Genomic DNA, 18,932 nt, shown 5'->3' with positions numbered 1-18,932 from the left:
ATGGTTTTGAATCACAAACAAGCAAGGAACACTTTTTCCTTCTTCTTCATTATTTGTGTTTGATATCACCTGTGTTCAGTCATATAATTCATATACTTTCCTGAAGATGAGGATATGAAATGAGGTCATTGAAAGTTGATTTCTTTCATTTTTTAACTATATATGAAAAAATAATTCTTTTCTGGCCTCTCTGTGGTCTCTGTACATGTAAGCACCATGGGGACAATTTGGATGATAATCTTGACTAACTAATTTTTTGAGGTAAATAAGATAACTGGTCTGCTACTAATTATCTTTGTATTGTGTCAGAGGAAGTATGTTATGGTGGCAAAGACCATCACCACTATCATATTTTAGGTGTGTGTTCTTCTACTGTCTCTTCTAAAAAAAAAAAACCAAACCAAACCAAACCAAAACAAAACAACAACAACAAAAAAAACAAAACCAAGAAGGAGATACACATCAGATGAAAATATTCCAGCCAGCTCTGTTTCACACACACACAGCCAGAACTGGGATGGTGACACAAAACTTCTAAACATCCTTCATGACTGTTCCCATTGCTGTGACTTTTTCTCAGTTTACATTTGAGGCAATGTGAGCTTTATGGGAGATTCTAATTTCGAAAGGATGAGAAAGACATGGAAACCCTATAATCAGCTTCCCCCTTCCTCATGCAAATTCCTTGTTAATGATAGATAAGAGAATATTTGGAATGAGAAATACATAAAATTCAGTTCTTAGCTTTTAAAATATGTCATGTTTCCATGCAAAGGCTCAAACCAAAAGTGCTCAAATGGGAGACAGAGAGCACAGTAAGGGAAAATAGGTTTGAACAGTTTAAACTCTTATGTAAAATTCGATGTTTTACATAACTTTAATGAATTGACCAAGTCTTGTGGGGAAAACAGCTCCAGATGGCAAACATACGCAAAGGATTTTCAAACAACTTTTTGGCAAAGATTATATGATTTTGTAATTGGGTAGGAACCAATGAAGTGCGAGCTGAGTCTGGCTAATGATCTGCAGTTATTGGTTAAAGAAGTATATTAGAGCAGATTTCCCTGCACACATCTCACCTTTCCTATCAACCCCACAAGCCTCTGGCACAATGAAGTGGGTGACCTTCTTCCTCCTCCTCTTTGTCTCTGGCTCTGCTTTTTCCAGGGGTGTGTTTCGCCGAGATGCACGTAAGAATTTTATCTTTTTACTGCTCCACTTTTATCTTACTTTCCTAGTAGTGGAAGCCCTGCATTTTGAAAGCGTTAAGGTTTCCTTTAGTGCTTATTTCTAGACTTTGATGGTTTTTTTTGCATCTGAGAACCCTTGTGTGGTTATATTATTAATATACTTTAGACACCTTAGGTGACTGTAATGAGGGATTTTTTTAAAGTTTAATTTTCCATTTCTTTTAATTTTGAAGACATGCTAGGCAGAGTGACTTAAACTATACTGAATACAGCTGAAGCCATAATTTTCACAGTCTCAAAGGCTTCTTTACTCTAAACATGCTGTACTAAAAACTAAATTGTGTGTTGTTAATTTTATAAATGGAGCTTCCATTTGTACTTACTTTATTTCAGATTGTCTTAGTAGACACTTAGAGACATGATAAAAGCATTGACTCTTAGGTTTGAATGCAAAGCTATAAACACTTAGATGGTTTTAAAGTAATATTCATGGTGAAAGCGTAGTTTTTTGTTTTTGTTTTTGTGTGTTTGTTTGTTTGAGACAGGGATTCTCTGTGTAGCTTTGTGCCTTTCCTGGAACTCACTTGGTAGCCCAGGCTGGCCTCAAACTCACAGAGATCTGCCTGCCTCTGCCTTCTGAGTGCTGGGATTAAAGGTGTGTGTCACCACCGCCTGGCGAAAGGGTAGTTCTTTAAATGTAGAAGGTAGGAGTCACTGGCAGATATGTTTTTTTTGTTTTTTGTTTTTTGTTTTGGGTAGAGATCAGAGGCCAGTGTCATAAGTAAAGGAATAGCTTAAGGGCATGGATTGAAGTATGAAAAACAGCATTATAATTAGTTGTTTTCATCCATCTTTAAATATGTTTTGTGGGTTTTGTCTCCCTGTTCCTGCAGACAAGAGTGAGATTGCTCATCGGTTTAATGATTTGGGAGAACAACATTTCAAAGGCCTGTAAGTTAAAATGTTGGAAGTCAATTTAATGTTTTTGGTAATGTTAGTTTCAGTTCCAAATTGCCTTTTTCTCACTTTGAGCATGCAAAATTGTAGGGCAACAGTATCCAATAGAAATGTCTCTATTGATGGAAAGACTGTGGACCTGTGCTAAGCAACATGGTAGCCAGAGGACACTTGGGCACTTGAAACATGGCAAGTCTAACTGAGGAGCACACATTCAAATGATATTTAACTTTAATTTAATACATCTATCTACTTGTTGTTAATGGCTGCTTTACTGGAGAATGAGGTTCTGGAGCCCACATTAAACTTGTGAAGAATGGAACCTTAGTGTTCTTTCTGGAAAGGTCTATAATATATAGATCCTTGAGAGGCTAACCTGGTAATTCTTCTTTACTCAATAAGACCCCATGCTATTTTGAGAATATTATTTTATCTTTGTAGTACTACTGTATCATGTAGACTCACACATGTGAAACAAGTGATCTATAATTAAGAAATATCCCCAACCTCCAAAATGTTTTAATGTAGTGAAAATGAGAAGTTTATTTTAAAGGGTCAATAGTGTCATATACCCCTGATGAACAGAGGTAAATGGATTAGGAAAGAAATAACTCAAAGGACTCATATAATGTCTAATCTTGATAATGAAATGTATTTAGAATATAGTTTGCTTGCTTGTGCCATGTTTATAAATCTATTGACACACTATTATGCATCTATACTTAAGCATGGTAGGAATCCATGTTCTTTTTACTTGGAAAGGCACCTCGTCCTGGTTATGCCTCAGAGAAGAGCTGACAGGAATAGGCTTTCTAGATAGTTGTAACAAAGATACACAAAATATAGATGTTATACAGGTAGACAATTTGCTGTTTAAGAAAACCAACTGCTTCATAGTAAAGTTTTATTTCTATGTCTGTTTTTCAGAGTCCTGGTCACCCTTGCCCAGCATCTCCAGAAATGCCCATATGAAGAACATGTGAAATTAGTGAATGAAATAACCGAATTTGCAAAGACATGCGTAGCTGACGAGTCTGCTGCAAACTGTGATAAGTCAATTGTCAGTACATTCTGATTCTGAGGACCCTTTGCCTCTTTTATGTAATTCTGAGTGGTTTAGGTCCAGGGAACACTGTGGAAGAGAGGCAGAATGATTGTAGGAGCCAGAGGAACAGGGACTTTGCTATGAGATTGTCTCCTAGTAATGTAACAAGCTGGACTCAAAAGTCTCACCAACATGACATCCAAATGTGAGCTTAGCACTGACAACACAATAGACGGTCCAGGGTGGATGACAGACCTCAGGGCCACAACCCTACACAAAGAACTTCAGGCAAACAAGAAATACTGAGAGCAGGAGAAGTTGGCTTCTCCAGGGAAGAGCACCAATTGGTTAATTCAACACCAATGGTCAGCCCTGAAAACATGTGTACAGCTATCATTATACAGACTATCAAGCTCTAATTAGGAATATATAGATCTCACAATTAATGAGAAACGAGGTCACAGATCTTAAAGAGAATAATGGGGCATATGTGGGCAGATGCGGAGGGAGAAAAGGGAAGGAGGAAATGATGTAATAATAAAGTAATTTCAAAAAGGAAAAGAAATGATAAAAATTATTAAATGATCAATGTTGCAAGCAACTGGAGACACTCTAGCCACGCTCACAAGTTAAAACTCTTGGAGGCGACAGATAGCAGTTATAATATTTTTAACGGCAATTTGTTATTTCTACAATTTCTTTGCAAGCTCTAAAATCCGATTTCTGTTCACAGAGGCAGATAGCAATAGCATGCTTTTACATATTGATTTTTTTGTGGTGAGAGCCCTCTACCCTCTTACTGTAGTTGACAACAGCCACAATATCATCAAGCATATCTGTGGAATTCATCTTGCTTAACTGAGAGTCTGTGCCAGATGACCAGTAACTGAGTTCCTCCTCTCTCTGTCTGCCATCACACCCCTTTTGGATTCTGTGAATTGGACTGTTTTAGGTATCTTATCTGAGTGGAATCACACAGAATGTGTCTTTCTGTGACTGGCTTATTGCACTTACCAGCATGTCCTGCAAGTTGCCTCATGCTGGTACCAGGTGCAGAACATTCCTCTTTAAAGGCTGAGCGTAATCCCTAGTGTATACACAACACTCTTATCTGCTCACCCACATTTTCTTTATCCTTTCATCTGCTGGTGACTGTTTAGCCTGTTTATACATTATGATTATTACAGGCAATGCTATAGTAGCCTTGGAGGGCTAATGATTTCTTGACGTAATGGTACTATGCTAATCTTCAGAATGCATCAGCTGATTTCTATGCTATTTGGTTACTTGGATAAAATTATAGTATATTTCTTTATTTATATTTTAGGAACATGAATATTTTATACATAATTAAAATGTGGTGTTTTCAGTCATTTAGAAGTTCTGCTATTTACAGGTAGAACTTCAAAACCTGAAGGCTGAGCTTTGTGACTGCTTAATATATAGGCGAAGCCATTTTTCAAATTCATCTGTAGGCCCTTTCTTTTTGCTTTCTTCTGGAAATCTTTTCCTCTCATTGCAGAGTTAGTGATTCACACAAAATATTACAGTTCTACCTTGATATTCCTAAAAGTATTCTTTTGAAAGTTAATAATTTCTTTTTAGATCAGTAAAATTTCCATGAAGTTAAGTGACTTTTGTAATAAAAATTAATGAGGAAGGGAAATTTATTTAACAAATGAAGTCCTGTGGACTGGTGTTGTTTCTAGAATAAAGATGATATTTGTATTTTAATGCAGTAATTATTTATAGTAGATGGTGTTATTCCTCAGTGTTACAGGGAACCTCCTAAAACCTTGGGCTTCTTCAAAAGGAGGAGATCACATGAGAGGTTGTGTGAACATGCTGCTCCTGAGCATGAGTTCACGTGCTCCCTCAAGTCCTAGCATCCCTTGATTTTTTTTTATGATAGTGACTTTTCTTCTAGCTTTTAGTGCCAGATAGAAAACATGTAAGGAAACATTCCTCAAGGCCTTTAGCTACTTGTTTTATCCACCATACACATTATTGTGGCATTTGGCTATTATGAAAATTACCCAAAAATAGACCAATCAGAGGAGAATATATGGATTTTATATGATTTTCTTTTGCTTCAGAGGTTAAAAAATATTTCATTAACAAAATTTTACACTTAAATTCATTTAACTGGTATATAAAAGCATAAACTTGTATATATTTCAAGGTGTCATGTGATGTTTCAATATAGGCACATATCATCTATATACCTACACATGGGTTACTTATTTTCTTAACCAAGTTTTACCCACAGTTTTTCACACTGCTCTTTGGTTGTAGAGAAAGTCAGGTACTGGCAGGAATGTGACAGCTTCTGTTTCCCACTTAGCAAACGCTGTTTGGAGACAAGCTGTGTTCCATTCCAAGTCTTCGTGAAAACTATGGTGAACTGGCTGACTGCTGTACGAAACAAGAACCCGAAAGAAACGAGTGTTTCGTGCAGCACAGGGATGACAACCCCAACCTGCCCCCCTTTGTGAGGCCCGATGCTGAGGCCATGTGCACCTCCTTTCAGGAAAATGCTATTGCATTTATGGGACAGTAAGTAAACAGATATCTATGTCTTAAATTAAAAACTGAGCAATAGCTCTGCCAGTAACACTTATGCTAACAGTCATCAAGCCCAAAATATCCATCATCAAGCCTGGGAAGGTTTCACCTTGAGGTGATTTTTAAAAATATAATATGTGATATCATAAAACTATGCACAATGATAATAAAACAAAACAAGGATATTTTGATCCTGAAAACAGATATGGCCTGTGTGAAAAATCTGAGATTGAAAAGTTGTAAAATATTCTGAAGTGGTGTGTGTATGTGTGTGTGTGTGTGTGTGTGTGTGTGTGTGTGGTGTTCATGTTTTTTGGATCAATTTCTTTTTATTTAGCAGTGTTACATCACCCAAATTTAACTATCAAAATATATACATGTAAATATTTGCACCCACATACACAAATTTAATCCACCTTCTCTCACTTGAGAAGAACAGAGACAGGCCATCACTCATGGCCACAATGAGTAAACTTGGTCAATTACAAATCTTTGGGTTTGGGTGACTAATCATTATGTGCTGTGGGAAATGATTGCCTGCTTTCTTCTTTTTCCATAACTCAGCTATTTGCATGAAGTTGGCAGAAGACATCCTTACTTCTATGGCCCAGAGCTCCTTTACTATGCTGAGAAGTACAATGCCATCATGACTGAGTGCTGTGCAGAAGCTGACAAAGCCGCCTGCTTGACACCAAAGGTGATCCCCAGAAAGATGGTGACAGACCTGCTCTGTATACCAAACCCAGAGATTTGACCGTCTTACGGTTGACTTAGGAAATCTAAATCTCTGAATGAGACTTTTCTGTGTCATTAGAAAACCTTCTTCCCTCTTAAGTTACCAATGGCTTTTTGTTCTAATACCTTTCTTCCTTCTAAGATTTAGCAGTGATGGTCTAGAATGGGAGAATTCTTGGATTTGTGTTTACTTGTCTTCCCATTCTTTATGGTGGTGACTTCTGTAGTATAATAGCATTTGTCACACTGGACAGCAAGGGCTAGTATGTTTGTTTTTTGCTTTTTATTTTTTAGTCCTTCCTTGAGACATTTTACTGGACATAAAATTCAAAGCAGTGAATTTTACTGAGGCAAGATGTTGGAATCCAATCCTTTCTTCCATAAATGTTTATTATGTGAATCACTTGTTTTTCTTAGGCACTTACTCATTTTATGAAAGTTGATGGAGTAGGGACTTAGGCGAATTAGTCACACAATTAAAAAAATCACTACAGGCATATATATATATATATATGCCCTGGGTATTACTATACATTTCAGGACCCTTTTCCTGGCAATATCTCTATACTGCTTTTTAAGTATCCAGAATCCTCCACTATGACCAGACTGATTTTCATTCCTTTAGGTATCAAAATAATCATGTGTCAAATGGAGTACTTTTGAATTCAGGTGTAAATTATTTTTTAAAATTTTCATTTGGAGGGAGGGTGCAACTCAGCAGCAGCGCTTTTGCTTAACAGACACAAGGTCCTGATTTCAACTCCCCACCCAAACAAGTTATTTTGGCATAGCACTGTGTGAAGTTTTGAGGGTGTGTGTGTGTGTGTGTGTGTGTGTGTGTGTGTGTGTGTGTGTGTGTGTGTTTATGTGTGTATAAATTGTCTTTTCCAATTTTTTTCAACTGGATTTCTTCTTGTAGCTTGATGCTCTGAAGGAGAAAGCATTGTCTTCATCTGTACAGCAGAGACTGAAGTGTTCCAGTATTCAGAAATATGGGGAGAGAGCTTTCAAAGCATGGTACCTGTTTTTATATCACAGTTCACATCTTGATAATGATAAATGTCCAGTCTACATGATTGTGCATTTATAACATACTTCACAAAAAGTATTAGAGGTGAAATAAGAAAACCATAATAATTTGACAATTCTTTCTTAGTGTTTTTGTTTTAAATTCTCAAAAAACTTAGAATTCTTGTTTTTTGTCTAACAGAAGACAGGTATTTTTAAATCCCATTTGTTTTTAAAGACCAGAAATCTCATTTTAAAAAATTAAAAACATACAGTCACAATCAATGTAATTAATTTACTTAATGTATTTTCCCTCGACCAGAAATTGACTGTTTAATGTCTGGATAATTGAATTCAACCATCAACCAAGTTGGAGTTATTACTTTGACTTTTTCTACAACTCCAATTCTGTCCCTAATCGCATGTGTTTGCTCCACCCTCTCTTGCTTCTACATTATGTAGCTGAGTCTGGGCGCATCCTTCAATATATAAGCCAAGAAAGATATGCCTCCCCTCTAGCACCTGTCCTGTTTGTCAGTAACAGGAGAGAAAATAGAGATGACAGACTCTGTGCGTGTGTTCTCTAGAGACTGTCAGCAGGAATTAGCCTCACTGAGTCATCCTCACTATCCAAATTCTTAAAGCCAATCAGATCAATAAAAACAGCTCTAACATGAAACAACACACTGTTACATGGGCTGTGGTTGGTTCTTGCAAACAAGTTTCTTTCTCAGAGCTATAGAACTGAAAATTAAGTTTGAAATAATGAAGATATTGGCTTTTTACATCTTGCCATAGAGCTTAGAGGCTGTCTGTTGGAACAATTTCTTGGCAGAAGGATCTGTAACAAAAACTTTAATTCTCTGGAAGTTTGGGAATTTTTTCCCTCCAGATACCTTTAGAATTCAGAAAGGTATGTCTTAATTAAGACAAAAGATAATGAGTCTTCATTTCCTGATAACAAAACACTTTCACATCATTACGTAATTTAACCTCACAGATCCTTTGATTTAGTGAATTGTAACACTATTAAAGCTAAAGCCTGCATGTGGTCACGTTGCTAAGATGTGACCAAGCCAGAGACAGAAGCCAGGCGAGGGCTCAAACTTGATGCCCCCAGACTGCCACGCCTTTAGGAATTCCTCTTTGATTTTAATCTTATGAGGCCTTAGCTTTCCACGCATCACCCACATTCTTTCAGTAGACAATTCTGCCAAAGGGAAATGTGACTATTGTGTCAGAACTAGCGTTGAAAAACTAGTGAATTTTTTATAATTTTGTTTATTTCAGTTTTGAACTTCCTTGTTATAAATGGTATCTTTTCATTGCTTACAAATACAACATGATAATAATTCTTTGATTGGGAAATTTTCTTTTTAGGGCAGTAGCTCGTATGAGCCAGAAATTCCCCAACGCTGACTTCACAGAAATTAGCAAATTGGCAACAGACCTTACCAAAATCACCCAGGAGTGCTGCCATGGTGACCTGCTTGAATGCGCAGATGACAGGGTAAAGAGTTGTTGCATCTCAGAGTCAGTGAGTGGATGTGTTTGGCTGCATCATTGAACACTGATGGTGCTTGACATGGTCTCTGGGCAATCCTTTATTCTACTAAGTTTCCTTGCTTTGTGGTACTTTTCAGAAAAAACAAACAAACAAAAAGACCCAGAAGAAAACAAAAAACAAACAGAAAAAAAAAACCCAAAAACAGTTTTCTGAATTGTTAAATGACCTGAAACTCCTCTGTTCAGCCACATTCTGAGGGGGCTTAAATGGAAAAAGAACAGTTACAAATGTAGATGTCTAAGATGTTTTGGGGAGAGAAGTGGGGCTGGAGACCCCACAGATTGGAGAGGCTTTTAAAGAATGATGCACTTATCCCTCCATAGTCTTTCCCTTAATTAACTGTGTTAAGTACATAAACATTTGCTGTGACCTCACTTCTCCAAAGTTGTACTACTATATCCTTCACTTTTCCCTTCTAAAGATTAAAGATATAACCAAATCTTCTTCTGCGATGATAAGCCCTGGAAAACTTAAGATCAATATGTTATGTATGAAAGCAGGGCCTGTAACTGTACTCATTACTCATTATAATTATGCCTCATATTTTAGTGAGTTATTTAGTTTTAAAATACCTACCCTAATTTGGGAGGAATACTTTGGAAAGTAGCACTAAATTTTGTGGAAAAATAGCCTGAAGTATCCTAGTCATAGAAAAATAATGTTAATAAACCATCAAAACTAATCAATTTAAGTAAATAAATAAAAACTTGATTTTGAACAGTCTCTCTTGAATCTAATTGTTTGAGTCACAGCTTCTTGAGTCTGCAGGCTCTGAAGCACTGTGTGGGTGAGAATGTGTTTGCAGAAGCCACTTTGTTTGTGTATGGTCTAGAGCAGGATGAATATGCTTTACCCATGTAACAAAGGTTTGCGGAGGGGGGGTATTTAGCAAAGATGACTTCTCTAAACATTTGTTTTCCTTTCTCACAGGCGGCGCTTGCCAAGTACATGTGTGAAAACCAAGCATCTATCTCCAGCAAACTGCAGGCTTGCTGTGACAAACCACTGTTGCAGAAATCCCACTGCCTTGCTGAGGTGGAGCATGATGACATGCCTAGTGAACCGTCTTCCTTAGCTGCTGATTTTGTTGAGGATAGTGAAGTGTGCAAGAACTATGCTGAGGCCAAAGATATCTTCCTGGGCAAGTGAGTAGATGTCTTTCCTTTCATAGTTTTTGTTTGTTTGTTTGTTTGTTTTGAGGCAAGTTCTCACTGTGTAGCTCTGACTATCCTGGAACTCACTATGTAGACCAGGCTAGAGCCCCAAGTGCTGGGATTAAAGGCATATGCCACCATGCCTGGATCCTTTCATAGTTTTGGCCGAGTTGAATGGATTAGGAAGCTACTCCAGGCTTTCTTTGGAGTCACCACTACTTCTGTGGCTCCCAGTAAGTTGTTCATCCTTGTCATTCTCAGCCTTTAAAATTTACCTGAAAAGTATTTTAAGTAATTTAAAATATTGTTATGGAATCATTCACACATTTAGCAGAAACTCAATGTCCCTTACTTCACAGGGATATTTCTGGAAATCTTTAGCAATATTCCATTAGTATATAAATTGTATTTATCACTTAATCATTCTTATAAGCATATTTCTTATCTAATTCATTTGAACATATTATGTATTATTTAACTATCTCCTTACCTGTCCACCAGTATCTATCCATCTGTGTGATTACAGGAAGGATATCTATCTATTTGTCTGTCTGTCTATCTATCTAAACTAGTGTCATATTAATATTTATGTATATAAACCACAAACATATACATGTATACATCAATATGATACTAGCTGTTTCATATTTGTCTGAAAAGACCAGAATGTCCACTGTAGCAAGACAGGATACAATTAATAACAAATGACTATACGTTTCCAGTAACTGCAACAATTAATTATATCATTTTATTATTAGCTTATGATCGTATCCTCTGCACTAAATAGTACTGAATGAAAGATTTACCTCACATGTAGAAGAAAAGGGAACTTTCAACATTGTCTCTATTTACCCATTTGCTGAGATAATTTATAGACATAATTCAAAACAAACTAGATATACAGTAAAAAACTATGAATCAAGCATTTAATATGCACCAGTTTCTGTGTGCTCTGACAGAGTGTAACATGTATTTATCCCAACCCGTCTTGTTAGAGAGATGCTGTCCTTCTTTCCCTTCTACAGTGGAGGAGGTTCATGACTGATAGTGTTAATAAGTTGCCCCTGAAGAACAGTAAAATACATTGTGGTGGAAAAGAATTATCTCTGGTCTCAACTTCTTGGTGCTTAGTTTCCTGCATGGAGCTCATTCCTATGCAGAATGCCTGGAATGTGAATCACTATTGAAATTACGTATGTGAGTCTATTACTTGCTCATCTATTTAACTCAGTCCATGTTCATCTTCATTAGGTTTTTGTATGAATACTCAAGAAGGCACCCTGACTACTCTGTTGCCTTGTTGCTGAGAATTGCTAAGAAATATGAAGCCACACTGGAAAAGTGCTGTGCTGAAGCTGATCCTGCTGCATGCTATGGCAAAGTGGTATGTTTCCTTAGGCCAAGAGCACAGAGGCTCCTGGCAGCACTTCCTATAAGGAGAAAGGAAGCGATGGACTAATGAGAATTGATATATGTTCAATTCAGATATTTTCTTGAGATGTGGGGAAGCCTGAGCTCTTAAAGTTATTAATCATTGTAGGACAAACACTGGATAAAATATAAGGAAACCTCTAATAATCACTCTAGGATGGGAAAGTTTGGAGAGGAAGGAATCTTTACTTGCACAAAATCTTTATTATAGTGTTTCCCTTTTTATACTCTTGAGAATAAAATAGAGTACATTCAAATGCCAAAAGAGATATTTAACTCAGATTTAAAGACAGTTAACCCGATTCCCCAAATTGTCAACTTTTACCATTAATATCTCAAAGGAGTTTGTATTCTCTTCTACTTTAAAATACTTTCAAACATTTTGGAGAAGGTTTTGGAGCAAGTTTGTTGTGGAGGACATCAGGGTCCCTGACAGCAGACACTGTTTTCTGACCTATTTGGGGCCAGAAGAGAATCATATTTTACAAAGAAGCTGCTGAGTACCAGGCACTAATCTGTGACTGAGTCTGGAAGTAAACTTTCTCATCTCAGAGACCTCACGATCCAATTTGAGAGATTGCATGAAAAGGATGGCCCTGTCCATTGAAGGTCTGCTGTGCACTAGGTGTGATTTTAATTTCACCCACTTAGTTGGTTAACAGAACAGTCCTAGTTAAGTACGATTATTGTCACTGTAGAGGGATCAGCCTGAAGCTTAGACATGGGAAGAACTGTTGCACAAGAAAAGAAGTCAAGTGACCTGGTGCAAACACAGCCATTCAATTCCAGAGCTTGAAGATTCTTATTGACTTTCACCAAATGACCTTTCAAATAAAAGGAACAATTTAAATGTAATGTGACAGACATGACAGGGAAGATCTCCTGAAGTGTCTTTGGACAGAAGGAAGGGAGAAATTCAAGTGACCTTCACTGGGCTCCCAGGAAGGATGCTATAAACACAATTCTTTTATGTTGCAGCTTGATGAATTTACGCCTCTTGTAGACGAGCCTACAAACTTAGTCAAAGCTAACTGTGAACTTTTTGAGAAGGTTGGCGAGTATGGATTCCAAAATGCGTGAGTCGTTTTTCAGCTATTTTTTTCTTGGTCAATTTGTAACTATTTAAAACAATGTTTAAGCCACCCAGTATATGGTCTTAGTAATATAAACATATTATTGATAATCCCTATGTATCAAAAATTCTGGGGAATACATATATATAAAACTTCCTTTATAGGTTAGGACTATATCCCTGTATAACATAAAACACTGGTCTCTTGGGAGTACAGTTTTGAGGGCTCATAGGAAACCTTAATACATTGGAACTAGGAGTATCCTTTGAAGGGTAGGTAGAGTTTATGAGCAAACACTAGAATGATATTTGGTAGAACAAGAAGTAGCATGCTTTGGACAGCAGAAGCTCAGATTTGATAGAAATGCTGAACACAAAATAATAACCAAAGATTTAGATAACATTCAAATGTTACATGAATAAGTGTTCACTTCAGGAAACATTAGAACTTGGGAGTTAAACCTAAACTTTGATAGTTGTGAGCTTGTATTCCTATGGAATTTCATTTCTAGAAAAGATAGGGACTGAATGGCCTGCTGGAGTAATGTCACAATTCCATAGAACCTCATCTATGGAGGTAAAGTGAAGACACATCATTCCTTATTCAGGTCATTTACACTTTTAGTGTTCTTCTAACTCTTGCCCTTGGAGTTGACATGATTTCTTCACTTGGGTAGATTACAGTCATACACTGATTTTTATTATTATGGTATTAAATACTAGATATTATTAGCTGCTAGATAATGTACCAGGCAGTCACATTAGTTCCTTTGGTTTAATCCTTGAGCTGTATCTATTAAACGAGCCATCTTTTTAAGTTTATCATAGTGTTGATATGTGTAAGTTTGTGATAGAATTTATTTCAAGCAGCACCAAGTACATTAATACCGTTAGACTAGAGAAATGTAACTCACTTCCTTATGATTTTAGTACAGATCTAAGACTACGATCATAAGCTCCAGGGAGTTTTCGTGGTCACTTGGTTAGTAGCTCAGGACAAGGCCTTCCTCTAATACTGTGCTACCATCCCAGAAGTGAAGAACTTTGGTTCATGTGGAAAAAATATCTTAGTTGACCTGGGGTAAATTTTCTCTTGTTCAAAAATTTTACACCAGACTAGTTTCCTGCCTGGATGGAAACATATAAGTTATTTTTTATAACAGGCTCCTAGTTCGTTACACCCAGAAAGCACCTCAGGTGTCGACTCCAACTCTTGTGGAAACTGCAAGAAACCTAGGAAAAGTGGGCAGCAAGTGCTGTGTGCTCCCTCAAAAGCAGAGACTGCCCTGCGTGGAAGACTATGTGAGTCTTTTCAGCTACCATAAAGTCAGCAGTGCTGGGTTGTTGTCTTCAGAAATGGACAAATCTAACTCTTAGGAGCAAGGGTGTGCTAATATGTGCATGTGTTTATGGTAGCTGGGACATGGACACCTATATTTAACTGGAAGAGATTTTTTTATAAGTCATATGTTTGGTTTCAAAGATAAATAAATCACTATGGCAGTCAAGGCTGAATTCACAGTTATTAATTCACTATGGCAGTTCTTTAGTGCATCAGAAAGTGGGTGCCTGTGGGTCTAGTGACTATTCTGCTCCTCTGCCTGCCTATTCCTTAGCTGGCTGCAATCCTGAACCGTGTATGTGTGCTGCATGAGAAGACCCCAGTGAGTGATCAGGTCACCAAGTGCTGTACTGGATCTGTGGTGGAAAGGCGACCATGCTTCTCTGCTCTGACAGTAGATGAAACCTATGTCCCCAAAGAATTTAAAGCTGAGACCTTCACCTTCCATGCTGATATCTGCACACTTCCAGAGAAGGAGCAGCAGATAAAGAAACAAACGTGAGCCATATTTTCTTATTGCATAGGTCTGTAGTAAAGACAGTGAGAAAGGTCAACTGGATAATTTTTTGATGCAGTGATTATATAACTTAGAGAGAAGTGTTTAGATGTTGGCATTATTGCATTGAAAAAGTGTCAACTTTTTTCTATGTGAAAAAAATACATTGAAAATTTTCAAATAAAGTATATTTAATTCTGTGGATAAAAACCACAGAAGAATACAATTCCAGTAGAGGCACAGTAGAAAATGCTAAATAGCTAACTGGTGAACTTATATAGCTATAAATTGGCCCTAGAAATCATAGCAGAATTTATTTCAAGGTATGAATAATTATCTGTAATTGTTCCATGATGAAGCCACAGCAGAGGCAAGACAAGAACACAGGGTGACTTCTCAGAATAGGAAAAGAAACAGCTGGAAATGCACATAGGAGGGTGGACTCCTCATTTCTCTCAGGAGAGGTTCCAACAGCATGAAATGTAGCAAGAGGTTATCATCACCTTTGAGGACCTGTGATAGTGGTCCAGACCATGTTACAAATCTCATCCCCAACACAACTCTTTTTCTCCAGTACAGTTTGCTCTACAAATATCAAAGACAGAGACCCAGCAGTCTCTTCTTGCTTGGCTTGTTTTAATTAGCCATTATTAATCCCCATTATTAGCTTCAAATGGGGCAGATGTTAAAAAGCCATATTCTCTATATTAAGTGCAAAGAGAGAAGTCTTTAAGGAATTTTCTGGAAACTACATAAAACGCAGAGTGACTTTCACTGATTGTCCATTTGATCCAGTCCTAGCCTAGTGGCACTTATTACCTTCAACACAGGCAAGAATATTAAGGTTGGCAATGGCATGTTTGGTCCTGGAAGCCAAAGTAACTTGGCTCCAAGATTTGTAACCTTGAACTGTGGTCTTGCCATCCTTGCTGTCTTGGTTTCCTCCATGGGAGTCAACATTTCCTTGCTCTTCCTGCTCTCTGTCCTAATGCAGGGCACTTGCTGAGCTGGTGAAACACAAGCCCAAGGCTACAGAGGACCAGTTGAAGACTGTGATGGGTGATTTTGCAGCTTTCTTGGATAAGTGCTGCAAGGCTGATGACAAGGAGGCCTGCTTCTCTGAAGAGGTAACAGAGTGTTTTGCATTTTGATATGTTCAGTTTCCACTTTTGTGCATTTGGTTAGGTTGAGGCTGAGACACTCATATGATGAATAATGTGATCAATCTAGATTGTGTTCACTACAGAACTGTAATACAAACTAATTTACATAGCTCTTAATTTTTATGTCCTACCACACCATAGCATATAAAATGTTTATAAAGGCCATTCAGTTCCAAATTTATGACACTTAAGAACATAGAAATGTTTGTAAAGCTTAGAATCATTAACTCATTTAAACCTTGTCTTGAAATGTGACTTTTGAATTGACTAATTTCATACATGAGAGGAGAACATTTACAGTTACATGTCTGAATCATTTCACATTTCCCCCTACAGCCTAACAAGAGTTTACTTTATTCTTTTGGATATGACAGATATCAGTGAGCTTTGTTTTAAGAGTTCTAGGAGAACTGTAGTTATGTGATGCAAGGCATGTGAATTTACTTTGTCAACACTGATAACTGTGGAATTGCAAATTCTGATAGTCTTTATAATATTTTTCTAACATCTATCATTTTTTTTTTTGTTTGTGTGTGTGTTCAGGGCCCAAAACTTGTTGCTGCAAGCCAAACTGCCTTAGCCTAAACACTCACCATCACAAGCATCTCAGGTAAATGTAGTTGGGATTTTTTAAAAAAAGTAATCATAATCATTTTTCCTAAAATGGCTAAGATTTGCTTACCATTTGGCAAGAGCCATTTAGAATAGTACCAGCTACCACCCTTAGGCCCTCATGTATGTTCACTGATTTGGCTTCTATTTGCAGATAAGAAAATGAATACATAAAGGTCCAGATCAGTGCAATGTACCCAAGGGGCAGCCAAACTAGGGAGAGAAGGAGCCAATCTGGACAATTCACTCCAGAGCTGAGGACTTAATCATGGCTCTGTTCTGACTTATATGGTGTACTATGTGGAGTCACACATGTTAGTCCAGTCAAGGTTAGCCTAAGAGTAAAACTGAAGCCATATGAAAGAACATTTTTTAAGTCAAAACAGTTGTGTATTGTTGATTCTGCAGAGTTTGCGCCAATAATTCTGTAAATTCATTTCACCAGAAGATTCGATGGAGCTATCTTATGGGGGTTCCTGTTTCATAGTACATAATCCTCTTCTAAATCTCTGATGTGTCTCATGCCAAGCTTTGACAGAATTTACATTCTTATTTCAAAACATCTTCCTTTGAAAATGTAGATAATTGTACATAGCTATGTTGATCAATTTTGTCGGAATATTTTGGAAGAGAATTTAAAAAACAGACCAACAATGGAATAAGATAACAAAAGAAAATTGTTTATCCATATGAAACCACATACTTATTGTGTATTCAAGCAACAAACCTACAGATACAGGGTTTTTTCAAAGTTATTTCCATTTTAGAAGGAAAAGGAAATTTTGTTGCCTTCTGAGAAGACAGATTCCATTTCTAATAAATTAGGGAGTAAGTAGGTCTTGAGAAACGGCGAGACCTCTGACCTGACACCTGAGGACCCTGATGGGACCAGTGAGGAAGAGGAGGTGTCAGAACAGGCAGCAGTGAATCATCTACCCCTGAGTGAGGAAGGGGAGGTGTCAGAACAGGCAGCAGTGAATCATCATCTACCCCTGAGTGAGGAAGAGGAGGTGTCAGAACAGGCAGCAGTGTATCATTTACCCCTGAGTGAGGAAGAGGAGGTGTCAGAACAGGCAGCAGTGTATCATCTACCCCTGAGTGAGGAAGAGGAGGTGTCAGAACAGGCAGCAGTGTATCATCTACCCCTGAGTGAGGAAGAGAAGGTGTCAGAACAGGCAGCAGTGAATCATCATCTACCCCTGAGTGAGGAAGAGGAGGTGTCAGAACAGGCAGCAGTGTATCATCTACCCCTGAGTGAGGAAGAGGAGGTGTCAGAACAGGCAGCAGTGTATCATCTACCCCTGAGTGAGGAAGAGGAGGTGTCAGAACAGGCAGCAGTGTATCATCTACCCCTGAGTGAGGAAGTTCAGCCAAGTCTAGATCATGCCTAGGCTGTCTTCACTGGTGGAAATTGCAACAAGAATCTAAGAGATTCAACATTTCTAAAAATAGATTTGGAAAACACATTCCATTTTTGAAAGAGCACTTACATTTTCCTTTCTGTTTTCCAGTCTACCCTGTGAAAAAGAGAGACATGAAGACTCAAGCCTTACTCATCTTTTCTGTTGGTGTAAAATCAACACCCCAAGGAACACAAATTTCTTTAAACATTTGACTTCTTTTCTCTGTACTGCAATTAATAAAAAATGAAAAGAATCTATTATGTGGTCCAGGACTGTATTTTCCAAAGGCATGCTCCCCTGACAGCCTTGTCAGCTCTGGGAAACACTCAGGTGCTGTTCACCCCCTTGGTCTTGTAGGCTCTGGGAAACACTCAGTGTTCTCTCTTCTTTCCCTCAGCAGAGGCTCTAGCTCCTTATGGGCAACCTAATGAAAATAAATATCAATACTCTCCTGAGCTGTGGGCAGTGAGCATATAAGCTAGTTTCAACATTATGCGAGTTCTTAATGAGAGACTAGAAGCCTATGAACCATGGCTTCCCTTTGTCGGCGGGACTCTTAATGAGTTGGGGACAAAGGAGACAGGAATGGCTTTAAGGTGGCTCATTGAACCGATACAGTAAGTGATTGAGAAAATTTACTACAGTTGAGGATGACAGCATAAAGCATCAAGAAGCAATGTTGGAGGAGGGGACTGGGTGATCTGGAGGGGTCCTTCAGCACAGTGGGTTGATGAAGAGGGGACTGGGTGATCTGGAGGGGTGTGAAGCACAGTGGGTTGATAAAGCAAAAGAGTTGGGTGGTGAAAAAGTCATATAAAAATTTAGAATTTATATTCAATGCTAGATTCTTTTCTCTGTCCTAGGAGACGATTGCTCATATATACACTGGTCTATGAATTTTGTAGATTTACTCAAACAATGTCTATGAATTTACATACATAGTCATTCATATCCATATGAAATTTTTATTATTATATCATTGGCTTCAAATTGTGCATATTATTCTACAACCGGCTCTTAGTGATCCTTTATAGTTTCATTTAAGGCACGATACTTGAGAAGCTGAGGAGAGCACACGTACAGAAAGGTCCTTTTCAGTCCTCTTCCATGCCACACTCAACTCTCCTCATGCTGTGCTTTGGCCTCCTGATGACAGTATCCACGGTAGGAGAAAGACTTGCAAGGACAGAGT

The 18,932-nt window shown here is 37.8% G+C and overlaps 1 protein-coding gene across 1 annotated transcript; it reads left to right on the top strand.

Annotated features, from left to right (window-relative positions):
- Positions 1 to 1,052: 1,052 nt before the first annotated feature.
- Positions 1,053 to 17,997, top strand: Alb (albumin). The gene is made up of 15 exons (XM_036201344.1): positions 1,053 to 1,190; positions 2,084 to 2,141; positions 3,075 to 3,207; positions 5,537 to 5,748; positions 6,322 to 6,454; positions 7,412 to 7,509; positions 8,881 to 9,010; positions 9,998 to 10,212; positions 11,473 to 11,605; positions 12,631 to 12,728; positions 13,888 to 14,026; positions 14,341 to 14,564; positions 15,557 to 15,689; positions 16,269 to 16,335; positions 17,849 to 17,997. Exons 1-14 carry the CDS (start codon positions 1,112 to 1,114, stop codon positions 16,308 to 16,310), a joined length of 1,827 nt encoding a protein of 608 aa, XP_036057237.1. The 5' UTR covers positions 1,053 to 1,111; the 3' UTR covers positions 16,311 to 16,335; positions 17,849 to 17,997.
- Positions 17,998 to 18,932: the final 935 nt, after the last annotated feature.

Source organism: Onychomys torridus, chromosome 10, assembly GCF_903995425.1.
Source record: "Onychomys torridus chromosome 10, mOncTor1.1, whole genome shotgun sequence".
Classification (NCBI taxonomy): domain Eukaryota; kingdom Metazoa; phylum Chordata; class Mammalia; order Rodentia; family Cricetidae; genus Onychomys; species Onychomys torridus.
Note: the sequence above shows the minus strand (reverse complement) of the source record. Positions and strands in the feature narration are given on the sequence as shown.

Excerpts from the sequence above, each read along its gene's own strand:
- Alb (XM_036201344.1), top strand. The coding sequence starts at position 1,112 with ATGAAGTGGGTGACCTTCTTCCTCCTCCTCTTTGTCTCTGGCTCTGCT. Across the intron at positions 5,749-6,321 it reads GCTATTGCATTTATGGGACA|CTATTTGCATGAAGTTGGCA; the intron begins GTAAGTAAACAG and ends TCCATAACTCAG. Across the intron at positions 14,027-14,340 it reads TGCCCTGCGTGGAAGACTAT|CTGGCTGCAATCCTGAACCG; the intron begins GTGAGTCTTTTC and ends CCTATTCCTTAG.